The following is a 16,848-nucleotide window of genomic DNA, read 5'->3' on the forward strand; positions in this document are numbered from 1 at the left end:
TCAGATTTCCATTGCGTGAGCAATGGAGCAATCCAGAATGCATGAAGGGAGGTTTGACGGATATTTTCTTTACCGATGGGTCCAAGGCTGAAATAGGGTCTGGAGCCGGATGGTACTTAAACGATAGCAATAAGTATCACTATGCTATGGGGGGAATGGCAACTGCTTTCCAAACAGAAGTTTTTGCCATCCTAAAAGTAGCCGAATGGATAATCGAGAGGAGATGGAGCGGGAAACAGATTGGAGTCTTCTGTGACAGTCAGGCTGCATTGAAGGCCCTGGAGAACGCGAAGCAAACCTCAAAGATTGTTCAAGAATGTAAGAAGAAGCTTAATTCTGTCGCAAGACGAAACAGGCTTGTACTTATATGGGTTCCGGGACACTCCGGTGTTCAAGGAAACGAAATTGCCGACGAATTGGCCAACCGTGGATCAGCGGTGCCCCCACAGGGGCCAGAGCCAATAATCGGAATCAGTCCCGCAGGAATCAAGAATTGGATCAACGATTATGTAGGCAATCTACATAAAGAGCGATGGTCCGGTCTAGAACGCTGCAGAACTGCTAAGTGTTTTGTGACAAGTCCGAACAGAAAACTGTCAAACTTTCTACTAAAACTTAGAAGGAAAGACATTCGGTTGATGGTCGGCATCATTACAGGACACAACCCATGGGGTCAGCATATGACCACCATTGGAATCATCGAGGACCCCGTATGCCTGTCATGCTTGGAGGAGGCGGATAGCACTGAGCACTTTCTCTGTGAGTGTCCTGCCTTTGCTAGAGCGCGACTACGAGTATTGGGTTCCGATGTCATGAGAATGAGTAATATTCGTTCTCTAAAACTGGAGAATATTTACAGATTTGCCAAAGAATCTGGAAAATTCTCACAGGACTAACTATCTCTATCTCTGTCTCTATTCTTTCCTATCTCTTTCTCTGATTCGTTTCTCCCTCCCTCCTTGACAATCTACCCCCTTTCCAGAGCTTTAAATACAATGGGCTTTTTAGCCTGAGTGTTTTAGGAGCCACCAAATCTCCTGGTGCTCCTTGGCTCGACCTTTTCAAATTCAATTCAAAAATACTCCAGGTGAGTTTTAAAGGATAATCTCCTATCTATCATTATTCCCAGATATTTAACTTCTGGTACTGTCGTGATGCTGTGATTGCCAACTTGTATAGTTGCCACTTCTACTTTTTTCCGGCTTGATATGAGAACGGACTCCGTTTTTTGCTCGGCGAGTTCAAGGCCGTTTTGCACCAGCCATGAATTAACGGTCGCTATGGTTCGATTTGTTTTTCCGCAGATGTCGCTCAGTCTCTTCGCCGTAATAACTACTGCTATATCGTCCGCAAATCCGATAATGTTGGCACCATTGGGTATGTTGAGGCGCAAAACACCATCGTACATGATGTTCCAGAGCAGTGGTCCAAGGACTGAACCTTGAGGGACCCCACCTGAAACCTTATAACTTTTTCTGCCTACTGCTGTGTCGTAATCCAGTACGCGGTCTTCGAAGTAGCTTCGTATCATTGCTCGTAGATAGGGGGATACTCCGATCTCGTCCAGTGCGTCCAGTATTTTGGCCCAGTTTGCGGTGTTGAATGCATTTCTTACATCCAATGTTACTATTAAGCAGTACTCTTTGGCACCTTCGAGCCATCGGGTACCACTTATTGCCTGTTGTGCAATTTTTTTGGCGGTATTCACCGTGTCAACGGTGGACCTTCCTTTTCTGAAGCCAAACTGGTTGTCCGATATTCCTCTGGCGGAATCGATCTCTTTCTCGAGGCGGTTGTAGATTATTCTCTCCAGTACTTTACCTGCCGAGTCGAGCAGGCAAATCGGTCTGAAGGTAGACGGTTCCATGGGAGGTTTGCCAGGTTTGGGCAGTAGAACCAACCTTTGTCGCTTCCATATCGGAGGGAACGTTCCCTCTGCGAGGCATGTATTAAATAGGCGTACGAAATTTGATGTTGCCTGGGAAAAGGCCAGCTTAAGTACTTCGTTTGGCACCCCGTCTGGGCCAGGAGCCTTATTATTTTCAATTCTATTGACTGCTTGAAGGACCTCGTCTGATGAGATTCTTGGAAACTGATGTGAGATTGGCTTCGAGGTTAAAGAAACTAACTTCCTTTGTTTGGGGAAAAGTGTGTTTACCACTTCATTCAAGAAGATCGGGCATGTTGATATGGATTCCTTAGCAGACTTCAGCTTCTTGGTCACCACCTTGTATGCTGTCCCCCAAGGATTGTTGTCAGCATCATCGCAGAGTCCAAGAAATCTTTTACGCTTGCTTTCCTTTATTGCTGTCTTGAGTTGACGTCGCGCAGCTTTATGCGTTTCTCTGGCTTCTAGGAAGTTAGGTCTACCTCTTGCTCGTTGGAAGCTTCTTCTAGCCTTAATGCATTCTTTTCTGAAAGAAAGAATGCTCTCGTTCCACCAGTAAACAGGAACGTGTTTATTTGTTGTCGTCTTGCGAGACATTGACGCATCGCATGCTCTACAAATATCACCCATTATTTTGGTTGCCATGTCGTTCGCGCATCCTGTATATTCGCTTGTTGGCAACATCTCTTTAAATACACCAGGATCTAAGGGGCCGGTTTTCCATCCTCGGTGCTTCAAACTTAATTGTTGTTTTGGAAGTTTGCATTCGTTTAAATCTATGTCGCATATTCTTGCTGAGTGATCACTTTGAGTATAACACTCACTAAGCTTCCATTTAGACTCTCTGTAGATGTTAGAGCTGAGCCAAAGCCATTTCTGAAGAAGGTATGTTCCCCGCCACTGTTCAGTAAAACAATATCCAGGCATGCAAATGCTTCAAGGAGTGCTCTGCCCTTTGGTGTAGTCCGCTGTGAGCCCCACTCCATAGCCCAGGCATTGAAATCGCCTGCAATAATGTATCGCTGTCTTAACATTGCATCCATGGCGATTTTCCCAACTATCTCCTCATACTCGTCTAAAGGGGTGCTTGGAGGTATGTAACAACTGTATATAAATATATCTGAGATCTTGCCGCAAACAAAGCTTCTTTCTTTTGCTACGCTCTCTAGATGTAAGGGACGTGGTCCGCAGGACCATATTGCAGCCTTTTTGCAAGCGTCTTGCGTCCAGTTGGCTGACCTTTCTCTATAGGGTTCGCTCAATATGGCTACATCAACCTTGAGTTCTGCAATTGTTTGCGACAAGAGATCTTGTGCGGCTTCGCAATGGTTGAGATTGCGTTGTAGCAATCTCATAACTGTTTTATCTTTTTAAGCGCTTCTTGAAATACCGGGCATTTATAGCCGCCGGTAGCATGATCAGCGCGGTTGGTACGTCTTTTTTCACATAATAAGCACTTTGGAGTGTTTGTGCATGTTTTTGCTACATGCCCTTCTCCTCCGCATTTAAAGCAAACTCCTTGGAGATCGGTTCCGCTGGTACAATTTCTTGATATATGCCCGAATTCTAGGCATTTAAAACAGCGTCTAGGTTGGATTTTCTAACGGATACGGCATATTACCCAGCCAATGCGAATTTTACCCACTTCTAGTAAGTTTTTGGCGGCCTCAGAAGGTAGTGAAATAACTGCCGTTTGTGTACCATTATATGCTTTCCGTATCGAGCGAATCTGCGAAGGCTCTACGTTGAGGTTGAGGAGCTGCGAGTTTAGTACTACGCGAACCTCTTTGGGCGTAGTTACTTCATCAACATCGTGAATCTCGAGAAGTGATTCTTCGGTTAACGATTTAACCTCCGCCTTTCCTGAGAGAGCAAGACCCACCGCTGCTTGTAGTTTCGCCGTGTTCGCGTCAGATGGCTTAGTCAGCTGAACAATAAATCGCCATTCGCGGTTTTACGGATTTTTTGAACCAGCCCGTTCATCCCTTTGACTGTCTTCAAAATCTCGGCCTAAGAACATTCGCCCGTGCTTCTAACAATGATGGCATCGGGACGAGCAGATTTACTCTTTGTGCGCTGCCGTTTATTTACTGTTATCCACGCGCCCTCCGTTGCCTTTTTCCCCTCCATATTTGCCATAGCTGTCTTTTGTGAGGCATTGACAATGGATTTAGGAACTTCATTCTCCTTCCTAGGATGTCCTTGTATTGGTAATACCTCGCCCGGTGTTCGTACATGGGTCCGCTTTGTTGCTTGCTGCGCAGTTATTCTAAGAGAAGGAGTCGTCTGCGCATACTTCGTATCCTTTGTACGGGGTTTAGCTTTTCCAATCTCTTCTGCTACCTGATCGTAGGAAATTGCAATCGCCTTCACTAAATCTCTGAGATTTTGGTTTATGGACCGTTTGCCACTGCCAATGATATCCTTCAGATCATTTATAAGGTGACCGAGGCACAGGAAAGCATTTTCATCATTTTCTTTTTCAACTGGGGCCGTGAGAGCAGGCGCAGTATTTAACGAAGTTGAGCGCATAGGAGAATGCGATAAACGCGGTCGTCGCTCAAACGGATTTAAAATGTCCTCTCCGACGTATTCCAAACCGGTCACCGATGGAGTACTTTCCATTTTGAGGAAGCTGATTCACCCGTTGCGGCGTTCGCAGCGCCACCTTTTGTTTAGCCAAGACACCTACCTTCAGTGTGGGTGGTAGTCTGGACACACACCTTCAAAAGTGGATCGTTGGCTTGCTGAATACTAAACAGCTATTTCGTGGATCGTGCGCAATTTTTAAAGTTTCAAGTCGCTTTTTTTATTTTTTGTTTTTAAGCACTTACTTTCTTTATGTGTCCCAGGTAACGTAAACGTTCTTTTGCCAAAACGAATCACTACACTTTCGCACTAATTGCGTATAAAAATCTTCACTAGGTTGACCGTTTAGGGTTCTAAAACCAAGAGCCTTCTGAAACACAACCAATTCACTTTCACTGCACTATGTACTCGGGATAAGTTTTGTTCAATTTTGTATATCCTACGGAAAGGGACTACGAAGCGTTGGTGAGTGTGAGCACCGTAATACTCATTAAGTACTTCCAAACAAATGTAATTTTTGGCAGCTCTTTTCGAGTTCTACCTATATACATATGTTTTTTTATGCCAGTAGCTTCATTTATTCTCCCCTCGCTAACGCATGAGGAATCGAAGGCACCTAATGATAACATAATAGCATGACAATAATAAAACTTTAATATTTCAACAGGTAATTGCTGTGTGAAAAATAAAAAATACTTACCTCAAATATAATACTCAAAATGTTTTTTATGTATTATTAAAACAATAATTTATCAACATTTTTTACATATATATTTTTCATTCGACCTTCTTTTTACATTGCAGAAAAGCTGTAACTTTCAGTTTCCGTAAACTTGTTCAAGAACTGTTAAAACTTATGTTTTCAGGTTAACATAGCAATGGGCGACTAAGGAAAATACCAAATTTGTATTATTTATTTATTAATTTATCTGTTTGTCTTTCATTCCTTCATCTATTCTCTTTCCATTGACAGTTCTAATTAGAAAAATGTCGCCATCTTGAATAGATTCGCCTTGAACTATGCTAAAAAAAATTCTATTTATTGCACTCTACTTCGCATTCTCTGGCCCACTTTCGCCGCACACATTTCAGTTTCTCATTTAGATATTTATTTCAATTCCCTCGACTTTTTATTCCTTTTGATTAACTGATGAAAGTTGGTCAGATGCTGTGTGATACGGAAAAACTCCATATAAAATTTTCAGTTGTTCAGCTGGTGTTGAGCACTGCAAAACAAACTTTGTAGATTCTGTGAAGAAAGTAAAATAAGCGTATTATAATGTAAATAAAATTCATAATTGTCACAATTTTTGTGAATATGTAATTAAGAAGTAACACTGAAAAAAATGCAGAGAATCTTGCAAACATTTACACTTATGCGGCGTGGTATAGGGCACCCATTTCACTGATAACGGTATTTGCTGACTTATTTTCAATTGAAAAGTAACGAAAAGGAAGTATTTTATCTGTTCGAAATTATCTTGTATTATTCTGTATTATCTATACATACTCGTATATGTGTATGTATAGTATTATTTTTTGATCTATCAATATGGTCTGTAACAAGTTTGACTCCGACATAGATATGATGTTGCGTCCGGTCTCATACAGTAACTTGTTTGAGCATGATGGCGGCGCCCAATATACCAACACCAACGAGATACGACGAAGCACTTTTGTATTCGTTGAGTCGTTGGCGCTTTTGTCGATTGATATTGTTGGTATTGGTGGTGGTCGCTACTCAGCCGCTACCGTTGCTGTCACCGATAACGTTGGCATATTGTTGTTCTGCTGCTTTCGTGAAAGAAGGTGGTATGCGCCGCATATTTCGCAAAAATACTTAAAAGACAAACGAATATTTTATCGACGCGAACTGTTAAATAATGGTGAAGCAAAGTGGATTAAATAAAATTGTTTTTGAGTGCTGATAATACACATATATCTAATGAAATAGATGATTCAAAATATGAGATAGAAAAAAGAGAATTAGCAGCCATTTATTCCAAAGTGTATTGTCATGATTTAACACGGTTTAGTTTCCGAAAAAGCCGAATGCAATGCAATTGTAAGATAAAGATACAAAAATTGAATCGGCGAAATACGAAAAGTATTTCAAAAAAGTAAATATGCATAAGTAAATAGACACATACTACATAAATAAATAAATAAAAACAACTGCGACAATAAATAAATAAAATCAGAGTAAAAGCATTTGCAACACAAGTTTTTGGAAGTAAAGCTTGCGAGCGGTACAAGTTAAGGGGTGGAGGAATTCAGATAGCGACTGGGTCGCCTCATTTGTTTGTATTCGTGTTCGTCGCCTTGCCCCTGTGATGCCTCACAACATCTGAGCTGAACGCGGTGTCGATATTTGCGAGTCGCGACGACAAATAGACGAGACAAAAGTCTGCCTCTGCGTCTCCAATATACTTTTGGGTGTATTTTCTAATCAGCAACAACAGCAAATAAAAAAGCAATTGCAGAAACAACGACGCAGGGCAAAAACTGAAGCAGAAGAAGAAACGAAGCGACTGAAAATCGAACTGGGAGAGTAAAACACGCGCCAGCAAACACTACGGCCAACGCTACCGGCCACAACCACACCAACGTACAAGTTGCGTAGTCTCACAGCATTACAGTCGCAGTGTTTGCAGCTGCGCTCTTTGGGGCCACTCAACGTCGTGCCCACGTTGGCGTGCTCTCTCGTTTGCACATTATTGTATTAGTGTAGCAGTGACAGAAATAAGAACATATGGAAGTTTCTTAGGCACAACAACAACAGGTAGTGTAGCTCACGTCGTGTGCGAGAGCAACTTGTGTTCGGCACGAAACCAAATTAATGAAAGCTGAAGAGCAGTAGTGGCAGCAGCAGCAGCAGCAGCAGAAGCAGCAGAAGCAGTAGTCAAATCCAGTTGAATTTTTGACATTTCAGCCTCAGAGCGCCGCGTTTTGGTCATCAGTCGAACGGTCAGTCGCGAGGTCGTTTGTTTGGCGCATTATTCTACATGCGCACATTATCTTGATACACACAGATATCTATAACGCATAGATATATGTAATACGCATACCTCCATTCTTATACACACAAGCGCACAACATATGGAGATGCGCCTGTAAGCTCAACGGAAGTATCGCCCAAACGAACAGTGAATTGTGTAGTGATGTGAATTTGCAGTTTATGTAAAAATGCTATGATTTATTTATCTTCTAAGTTTGTCGAAAATTTTAAGAATTGAAGGTTTTGATGAGCGGAAAAGCATTTGCGAAAGTGATAAATATTTAATTGAAATTGCGGGTTAACTTCTGATTATATTCTGAGTAATCGGCGATGTTATGTGAAGAAGTTGGGCAAAAGAAAAGAAAAAATCAAAATAAAACATGAAAATTAATGAAATTTTTCTAATTTTTGCCGTGCCTGTGAGTTTAAAAATAACTGCACAGTTTTTTAATTCTTTGTTTTTATTTGTTGTCGGTGCTGATTTTGAAATTCCGTCGCTGCCAAAACCGGGCTGTGTGCGAAGTGCTCAAAGCAAATAAAACAAAGCAAGAAGCAAGAAGCAAGAGAAACAAGTAGGCTGGGGGGCGGAGAGTGGAGCAGTGGAAGGGAAGAGTTCTTTGCGTTGCATGTCGCTATTGTTTTTGTAAAAGCACGAGTACGAAATGCCGTCGGAATTGTGCGCGAAAATAATTGAAGCTGCGACAAAATAGAAGAAGTGCAGTGTAAAATTTAGAAATTTAAAAATTTAACATAACAGCACTATAAACGCTCGCAAATATTAAAGTAAAAATTATAAAAAGTGTGTGAATGGAACGGATAACGTGCCAAATTGTTGAATAAAAAAAATAGATCAAAATAAATTATCTACATAGTGAGAAAAGTGCGCATAAATCTCAAAAATTTAAGGCACATCCAATTCACATATCCAAATAATAAATGAAAATACCTTTCTGCTGAAGCTCTATATTATAATATTATTACTCAGGTCAATTGCCATTGAGTTTTGTGAACAGAGCGGCGATTTTTATTAGCGCGCTAAGATTGCCGCCCTCTCCACCACCTTCGGCAGAAGGGAGTGGCCAATAAAAGGACAAGGAAAAAAATGACTGAGTACGTTACGCCAAATATACACACAGTGTTGAAAAAGTATCAAACAAGTGCACCAAAAAGTTTACAGGGCCCTGGCCATGCGCTGAGCGCCGCCGGCTGCCCAACCGGCTCTAACTGCCCGCTTGACGCCACTTTGACTGGCGTGAGTGGCAGCGGCGGCAGCAATACTGAACTGAATATTGTGGGCGCTCGCAATCTTTGTACCGGTCACCTCTCGGTCGGGATTCTACCGCCAAACGGCCTAGCAAGCGGTAGCAACAAGTTATCGCCGCACTGCCCGCTCATAGCCTCGTCATCACCATCTTGCTCAAAATCCCCAAATTCGGGTTCAGCATTGCCACCGGCCGTTCCGCTTATTAAGAAGGAGGTGCTGAGTTCACCCGAGCCACATGAACTGGGTGAGACATTGCCACCACAAACGCTGCTGCTGCCCTTGTCGATGTCGTCACAAACAACACAATCTCAATCCCAAACAACTCCTCCTCAGCCTCCCCTAACTACGGTGAAAATTGTACCCCCTCCACCGCCGGAATTGTCACAACCTATCTTTACTGCGCCAGACTCTGGTTCCGGGGTATTATACGAAACGCGGCTTGAGGGTAAAACAATTGGCTGCTTCTCGCTGGGCGGGGAGATGCGTTTGTGTCTGCCGCAGTTTCTTAACAATGTGCTCGCCGACTTTACACTCGACCAAATTAACCGCATATTCGATGAATTGGGTATCTATTGTTCACAGTGTACACCTGATCAGCTATTGGAATTTAAAACAGCAAAGATTTTACCACCGGACGTGAAGGCGTCCGGCTTGATAACACGGACTGATGCTGAGCGTTTGTGTGCCGCACTTTTGCATCGAGCTGATCGGAATAGTTACATTAGCGATGACGATATACCGAAAGGTGCCATCTCCTTCAAAGTATACCACCGCTGTTTCGGAAAGTGTGACGGCATTTGCACGCCCGATTTGTATTCTTACAATAAGCCAACTTGCATTATGTGCTTGGAGTGTAAAGGTTGGTTCTCACCACAGAAGTTTGTAGGCCATGTACATCGGGAAGTTGAAAATCGTACTTGCCATTGGGGATTCGATTCGCGAAATTGGCATGACTATCTGCATGTGGCGTTAGATGTCGAGAACCGTGAAAAATATCAAAAGATACTGGACGAGCTGAAGGAAGTCGAGATCAAGGAGGCGCTAAAAGCACAAAACGAAATACTCTACATGAAAAGAAAGGTATGCATCCCCGTAAAATTAATTTCGAAGATATGAAGTTTCCCATGCTCTCTATCGCAATTGGCGAAGTTTGTGGAATTATAAAAATACTCTCAAAGTTACAAAATATTTTTATGTAGTGGCGAGTAATAAAAATAGTGTTTTCTTTTTTTTGAGAAAAGTGCCATCCATTATATGACAACATTACAAAAATGTTATGTATTTCATATGAGAATAGCAAAACGCCAAACCTGCCAATAATATTGAAGTTAGTTATATATAATATAACGATTTACATCCATGTTTTTGTAACAATTACAGTTTTTGGAAAACTAATATAGTTTGACGAACTTGTGTTCACAGATTAATTAAAATTAGTTGGTCAACGTTCATCCGCACTTAACTGGTATAAAATGTAAGGAGGTAAAAACTTTTGCCCGGTTAGGGTGCAAATTTTGAGAAAAGATCACGCAACTTTATGAAAATGCTGTGGAAAACAATAACATTTGTCGCAGAGCAGAATAAATGCGACATTATTACGAGAAAAGAAAACTCCATCCTGCGTTGTGTATCGACGCGACAAAAACGTTATTGACCACTGGTTAAATAATTAACAAACAACTCCTCCTCAGCCTCCCCTAACTACGGTGAAAATTGTACCCCCTCCACCGCCGGAATTGTCACAACCTATCTTTACTGCGCCAGACTCTGGTTCCGGTGTATTATACGAAACGCGGCTTGAGGGTAAAACAATTGGCTGCTTCTCGCTGGGCGGGGAGATGCGTTTGTGTCTGCCGCAGTTTCTTAACAATGTGCTCGCCGACTTTACACTCGACCAAATTAACCGCATATTCGATGAATTGGGTATCTATTGTTCACAGTGTACACCTGATCAGCTATTGGAATTTAAAACAGCAAAGATTAACCAGTGATGCTTATGTACATATGTACACACATCAAGCCCGTTTTTATAATTTTAGACGCAGAAATTCGAAATACATACTTTGTATGTAAATTATTTAGTTAATGAAGCACTGCATTTTTCAATAATTTTTTGAATACTTAGAAATTGTGGCCGCGCACGTTTTGCAAATCTAAATAACATTTCCATTAATTTGTATTTATAATACATAAATTCTCGCCCGCCAAAAACACGTATTTCTTAAGGCGTTGAAATTTTAAATATAAACTGGACTTGGCTTTCTTAGCGACAGATATGGAATTGTAAACTGGATGATTCGCCGTAGTCCAAGCGGACTGCTAATGTGACATCTTGACTAGGAGTGGTCCAACTTTTTAAACCATTCTAAACAATTTTAATCATCGTGTTTTACGTTGCATTTAAATTTAGGAGTGAACTCGATATTTATAACAAGTATTTTCTTGCTCGTTTTAAGTGCTCTAATTTTATTTGAACTAGTCCGCATGAGATACTCGTGCATATGTACGTAGTAAAACAACCAAAACCATGGAAATATCTGCAACATCTCACAGTCCAATGGTATCGAAACCAACTGAACCACTTATCCATGTTGACGGGTAGTGCAGCCAGCCAAGCTCTATCCTCAGTCAATCTGCTGATAGAAATTAAAAACCCACATTTACACATAGGTGTGTATGTGTGGAATAAAACAAACATTTTATTAACCGGTTATCAGACGCGACTATGTCGCTTGACTTTGGGCAGAGTTCTGCAATGATTTTGTTGCTGTTTGTGCAAAAATCATGTGTGCGTGCACAAGCGCAAACGGTTAAAAAAGCTTTCGCAAATGGCGAAAAAAGAGTTAAGTGTACACCACAAAAGAGTATGAACAGTAAAATAGCAAAACAGCAACAGACGAAAAAGGTGGACAGCAACAAAACACAAATTTTGTGAAGATAAAACCGTATCGCATTGTACATAAACTTAAAATACCAACGAATCATGCCCGAGCGTCTTTGAGCATCCGTACTTGATCGTACATATCTATGTACATAGTGTTTTTTTGTATTTTGTATAAAGGTAGGCTATACACACTTATGTACTTACTTATGCATGTGTGTTAGCCTCACATAATCGTGTATGTATGTATGTTGGTGTAGTGGATACCAGATTAAGTCACACCGCGTCGAACCAATGGAGACCAAAACCGACGCGCAAAACGTGCAAGACGCTGTTGACATCGACGGCCACACTGTAGGCCAGTGGAGACACGTTTCAAAACCAAAAGCCCAGTTTATTGGTGTGCGATGCTATTGTTTATTTTTGTATATTCTTGTTTGTGAATTGTTTTTGGTTGTAACGGTCGTAATTCTTTTGCGACTATTGACAGTGACTTCGACCGAGTTTTATTACCTCACTCAGCCCGACAGTCGACCGTTCAGTAGGCTAACTGGTCCGTCAATTCGCATATTTTGATACTTTTGGTCAGGTTGCATTTTTCCGTACGGATTCGACTGAAAATGTTTGGTGTGCGACTTGAGGTTGCTCTGGAATTGAGGAACCTGAAATTTGTAACAACCTTCCGAACGACAGATGTTTTCTTCATAAGAAGCTCGGACGATGAATGCCTACTGTGAGCCAATCGAATTGTAGTCACGCAAGCCCACTCCAATACTGATGTCGTGATAACCTTCTTCTTGATCGGCGTGATAACCGCTTAAGCAATTTTGACCGAGTTTAACAAAGCGCGCTAGTCGGAGCGTTTGTATCCATTCGGATGACATGACCCAGCCAACGAAGCCGAAGAGTGCGGTTCCGTGTGTAGAAGTCCACGCAAGTCCTGAAGTTGAAGTAGTTCACAACTTCTGGGCTTCTCCCAAGTATTCTCCGCCAAAACAAAGCCTCGGATGAAAGCTTGGAGTGTGCTTTAGGGATATAAAAATCGACTCCGATTCAACTCAAGAACCATCTTTTCTGTTAAAATAATCTGTTATTAATAATCGACTTGTAATTTTAAGAGCCAATAAAGTATTTAACTTTTTGAATTGTTTAAATTTCACCATCATTGCATTGGTATTTTTTAATTTTGTGTGTATATTGAAAAATTCCAAGCGAGGTGTGGATATACTTTAACAACAGTTGCCGCTTTCGATTCACCACTTCTCTTTTCACTTGAGAATTTCGCTGCTCGCAAAGCGAAAAATTTGTATGTGGAAGGATCAAGAATTTAGCGATGATCAAACCACTCTGCGTATAGCCACATAGCTCACAAGCGATTTGCTTCTCAGAGCTTCCAAGCATAAAAATAAATAAATTATTGGCGCGTACACCTCCTCCTATTTGTGGTGTGCGTCTTGATGTTGTTCTACAAATGGACGGACCTACAATTTTAAGCCGACTCCGAACGGCAAATGGGTTCTTATGAGGAGCTTTTCATGGCGGTAATACACTCAGAGGTTTGCGATTGCCTGCAGAGAGGCGACCGCTATTAATTTTAATCATCGTGCTTCAATATGGTGTTTCACAGAGATTCGAACATATGCACTCCGAATGGTAGTTACGCAGCCGCTGGTCAAGCATATATTTTTTTATTATACTTTGCATACTTAGGGGCAATTCTGTGCTCAAACGGGGTCTTACCATTTTGCATGCTTTCAGGCGGAGCGCTTTGTAAAGCAATACTATCACATGACGGTTTGCCAAAATGAAAACAATGCAGGGCTGCCAAATTATATTCAACGTTTTATTTGTTTCTTTATTCGCTATTCGCTAGAATGGGCAGCAATGTGTAAAGGACGAGGACCTAAATCGGAAAACTGAATAGCCGGCAAATTTCTACCATATTTCTTTCCATATCTTTCGATAATAATAATAAGGGTATTCTTTGAGGAGTGCCGGAGGCATCGTGTTACCAACCAGTTTATAGAAAATAAATGCCCGAATCGCGATCGATTATTTAGTAAGCTCTTGCTGCTATTAACTCTTTAACACCCAACTTTCAATTTTGGCCACTGCAGGCGAATGAGTTATTTGTGGGACTACTATTCGGTTGCTCATCCACTCAAAGCCCAATGTGGCCATGAAACATCAATTGATAGAAAATATGTCTGCTATGGATAAGTGCCTGGTCTAATGTACGAAATCGCGAATACGTACTTATAAGCGACCCATGTGCTATGGATAAGCTCTTTTTACCATTTGATTCCTTCGGAGATGTTTTTGTTCCGAAACTCCTCATATTAATGTTAGCGACGCATTTCCGTTTGCGCCTAAACAGTCGTTGACATGCGAGTATCTATTGCAGTTTACATGCAAAAAATGCATACTTTTGTCTTTTTTGCTTCCGCTGGCCTAGCAACAATTCCTATTATGTAGGCAGTAACAACACTGCTTATGCCACAAACGTAAGTTTTCACATGTGTGTATGCATGACATGGGCTATATTCGCGTATATTTACCTATTGGCGTCTAAATAACCAACAAATAAGCAAGCCAACTTACCTATCAGCGAACTAAGGAGCACTATTCAGCGTTGTGATAAGTGGCAAGTAGTTGTTGGCAGTACCAAACAAGCTCCAAAGCAGGCTGGCCGCAGTACCTCGTTCTGTTCTCAGTCCACTGCTGCACCTGCGATTTAAGGTGGGTTCAGACGTGGTAAATGGTTTTGCTGTGCCGTTTGAACATCACAAAAGAATTTTGAGGCGATTGTTTTTCGGTAATCAATTTCTTGCATAGTCGCAATTTGATTAGGAGCTTTTATTGATACTTTGTATGATATGCCTTTATGTATTTTAGCTATGACTATACTCGGCGGTCGCCGTAGCTGAATGGGTTCGTGCGTGACTACATTTGGAGTTCACAGAGAGAACGTCGGTTCGAATATCGGCGAAACACCAAAATTAAGAAAAACATTTCTCTAACAGCGGTCGCCCCTCGGCAGGCAATGGCAAACCTCCGAGTGTATTTCTGCCATGAAAAAGCTGCTCATAAAAATATCTGACGTTCGGAGTCGGCTTGAAACTGTAGGTCTCTCCATTTGTGGAACAACATCAAGATGCACGCCACAAATAGGAGGAGGAGCTCGGCCAAACACCCAAAACAGGGTGTACGCGCCAATTATATATATGTATATACTCATACATTCATACTGACTTAGGTGACTCGTAGTGGTAACGCTAATGGACACACACAGGGATGTGTTTTGCGTTTTGATGAGCTGTTGCACAAATTATGGCTATTACTTTTCACGTTGTTGTTGTTGTATACGTTCACAAAACCATGCCAAGACCCAGGAAACTGGATGTTTCGACAAGGTGAGTCCAGGGGAAAACGAGCGCTAGATGAGACGGTTTAAGGAGGTGTGTGAAGAGTTGGTTAGTGCCGTGTGAAGTACCCACTAACGTCGGACAGATGTTGATGTTGCTGTAATATCCAGAGCGGATCCGGCGGCCGCCGTAGTTGTTGTTGTTGTTGTTTTAACAGCATAGTTAGCCCTGTCAGTGTAGGTATGTCATAGGTCGTCTTCGTCTAGCTCATCTAGGGGTAGGCCCAGGAAACATGCTGTTTCGACAGGTTGGGTCCAGAGGGAGAGGGGGGTTAGATGAGTCTGATTAAGGGGGGCATGTGAAGAGGTGGTTAGTGTCGTGCGGGGTACCTTCACATGCCGGACTTGTGTTTGGTATGTCGGGGTCAATTTTGGATAAGTAGGAGTTTAACCTGCTACAATATCCAGAACGTAATTGTGCCAATGTTACACGAGTCTCACGGGGAAGCTGGAGCTCTTCATCTGCAATAGGTGGTGGTTGGACTCCGATTACGGCATTCACAGGACGGGAGTTCATGAAGGTGGTAACGGTCTCCCGGTGAATGTCGTTTATTGACTGTCTGAATACTGTCCGGTCCAGTAGGTTTCGGTCAGTTTTGTCCTGGAGTTCGTCAGCGTAGTCGAGGAGGTGTCTCCTGATGTGCCTGGGCGGCTCAGGCTCAAGCAGGTGTCTGCAGGGGTGAAACCTGCGGTAACACCCCAGCAGGAACTGCTTGCTGAGCAATTTGTTGTGCTCCGCGACTGGGAGCATTTGTGCCTCGTTGTGCAGGTGTTGTATGGGTGACATCAGGAGGCACCCGGTCGCTGTCCGAATGGCGGTATTCTGACATGTCTGAAGCTTTGTCCACTGCGAATCACTAGTACCAGGCGACCAGACAGGCGCAGCATAGTTTAGAACCGGCCGGCCAATTGCCTTAAATGTCGAAAGCAACAGTTCTTTGTCTTTGCCCCAAGTGCTGCCGGCCAGCGATTTGAGGACCTTGTTGCGATTTTGGACTTTAGTGGCAATTGCGGTTGTATGCGCAGAGAAGGAGAGCAAGCTGTCAAAGGTTGCACCCAAAATTTTGGGGTTATTCACAGTCGGAATTGGTGTGTCGTCGACTTTTACCTTAAGGGACAGTTTGACCTCCTTTGTCCAGGTGGTGAAAAGGGTCGCCGTGGACTTGGTGGGGGAAAGTTGGAGATTCCTCGCAGTGAAAAAGCGAGAAAGGTCGGTGAGGTAGTTGTTCACTTTGGAACACAGGCCATCGATGTCATTGCCCGACGCCATTATCGTGCAATCGTCAGCGTATGAGATCAGGGAAACTCCCGCTGGTGGTTGGGGGAGCTTCGAGATGTAGAAGTTAAAAAGCAAGGGTGAAAGGACACCACCCTGCGGTACGCCTTGCTTAATCTTCCTCTGCTTTGACATTTGATCTCGAAAAATCACTGACGAGTGCCGACCGCTCAGGTAGTTCGCGGACCACCTCTTCAGCCCTGGCGGGAGTGTCGACTGATAAATATCATCTAGTAGCGTGGAATGGCTGACTGTATCGAAAGCCTTCTTTAGGTCCAACGCTACTAGGACAGTCCTCTCGCAGGGGCGGTTTTGGTTAAGCCCGCGATTTATCTGGGCGTTTATGGCGGTGAGTGCAGGGGTGGTGCTGTGCACTCGTCGGAATCCGTGCTGATGTGGGGCTGGGGCCAGGTGTGTCGTGTAGAGAGGGAGTAGGAGGGCTTCAAGTGTCTTCACTATTGGGGAAAGGAGAGTTATCGGCCGATAAGACTCCCCTTGGTTGGCGGGTTTCCCAGGTTTCAATAGTGG

At 42.7% G+C, this 16,848-nt stretch overlaps 1 protein-coding gene across 1 annotated transcript in view; it reads left to right on the forward strand.

The window, feature by feature from the left end:
* Nucleotides 1-5,974: 5,974 nt before the first annotated feature.
* LOC128863405 (ski oncogene-like) overlaps nucleotides 5,975-16,848 on the forward strand; it is an 86,355-nt gene continuing 75,481 nt past the window's right edge. The window contains exon 1 of the mRNA XM_054102538.1: nucleotides 5,975-9,819. Within this exon, the coding sequence (XP_053958513.1) occupies nucleotides 8,578-9,819 (1,242 nt within the window). The 5' untranslated portion in view covers nucleotides 5,975-8,577. The remainder of the gene's footprint in view (nucleotides 9,820-16,848) is intronic.

This window comes from Anastrepha ludens, chromosome 5, assembly GCF_028408465.1.
Source record: "Anastrepha ludens isolate Willacy chromosome 5, idAnaLude1.1, whole genome shotgun sequence".
Classification (NCBI taxonomy): domain Eukaryota; kingdom Metazoa; phylum Arthropoda; class Insecta; order Diptera; family Tephritidae; genus Anastrepha; species Anastrepha ludens.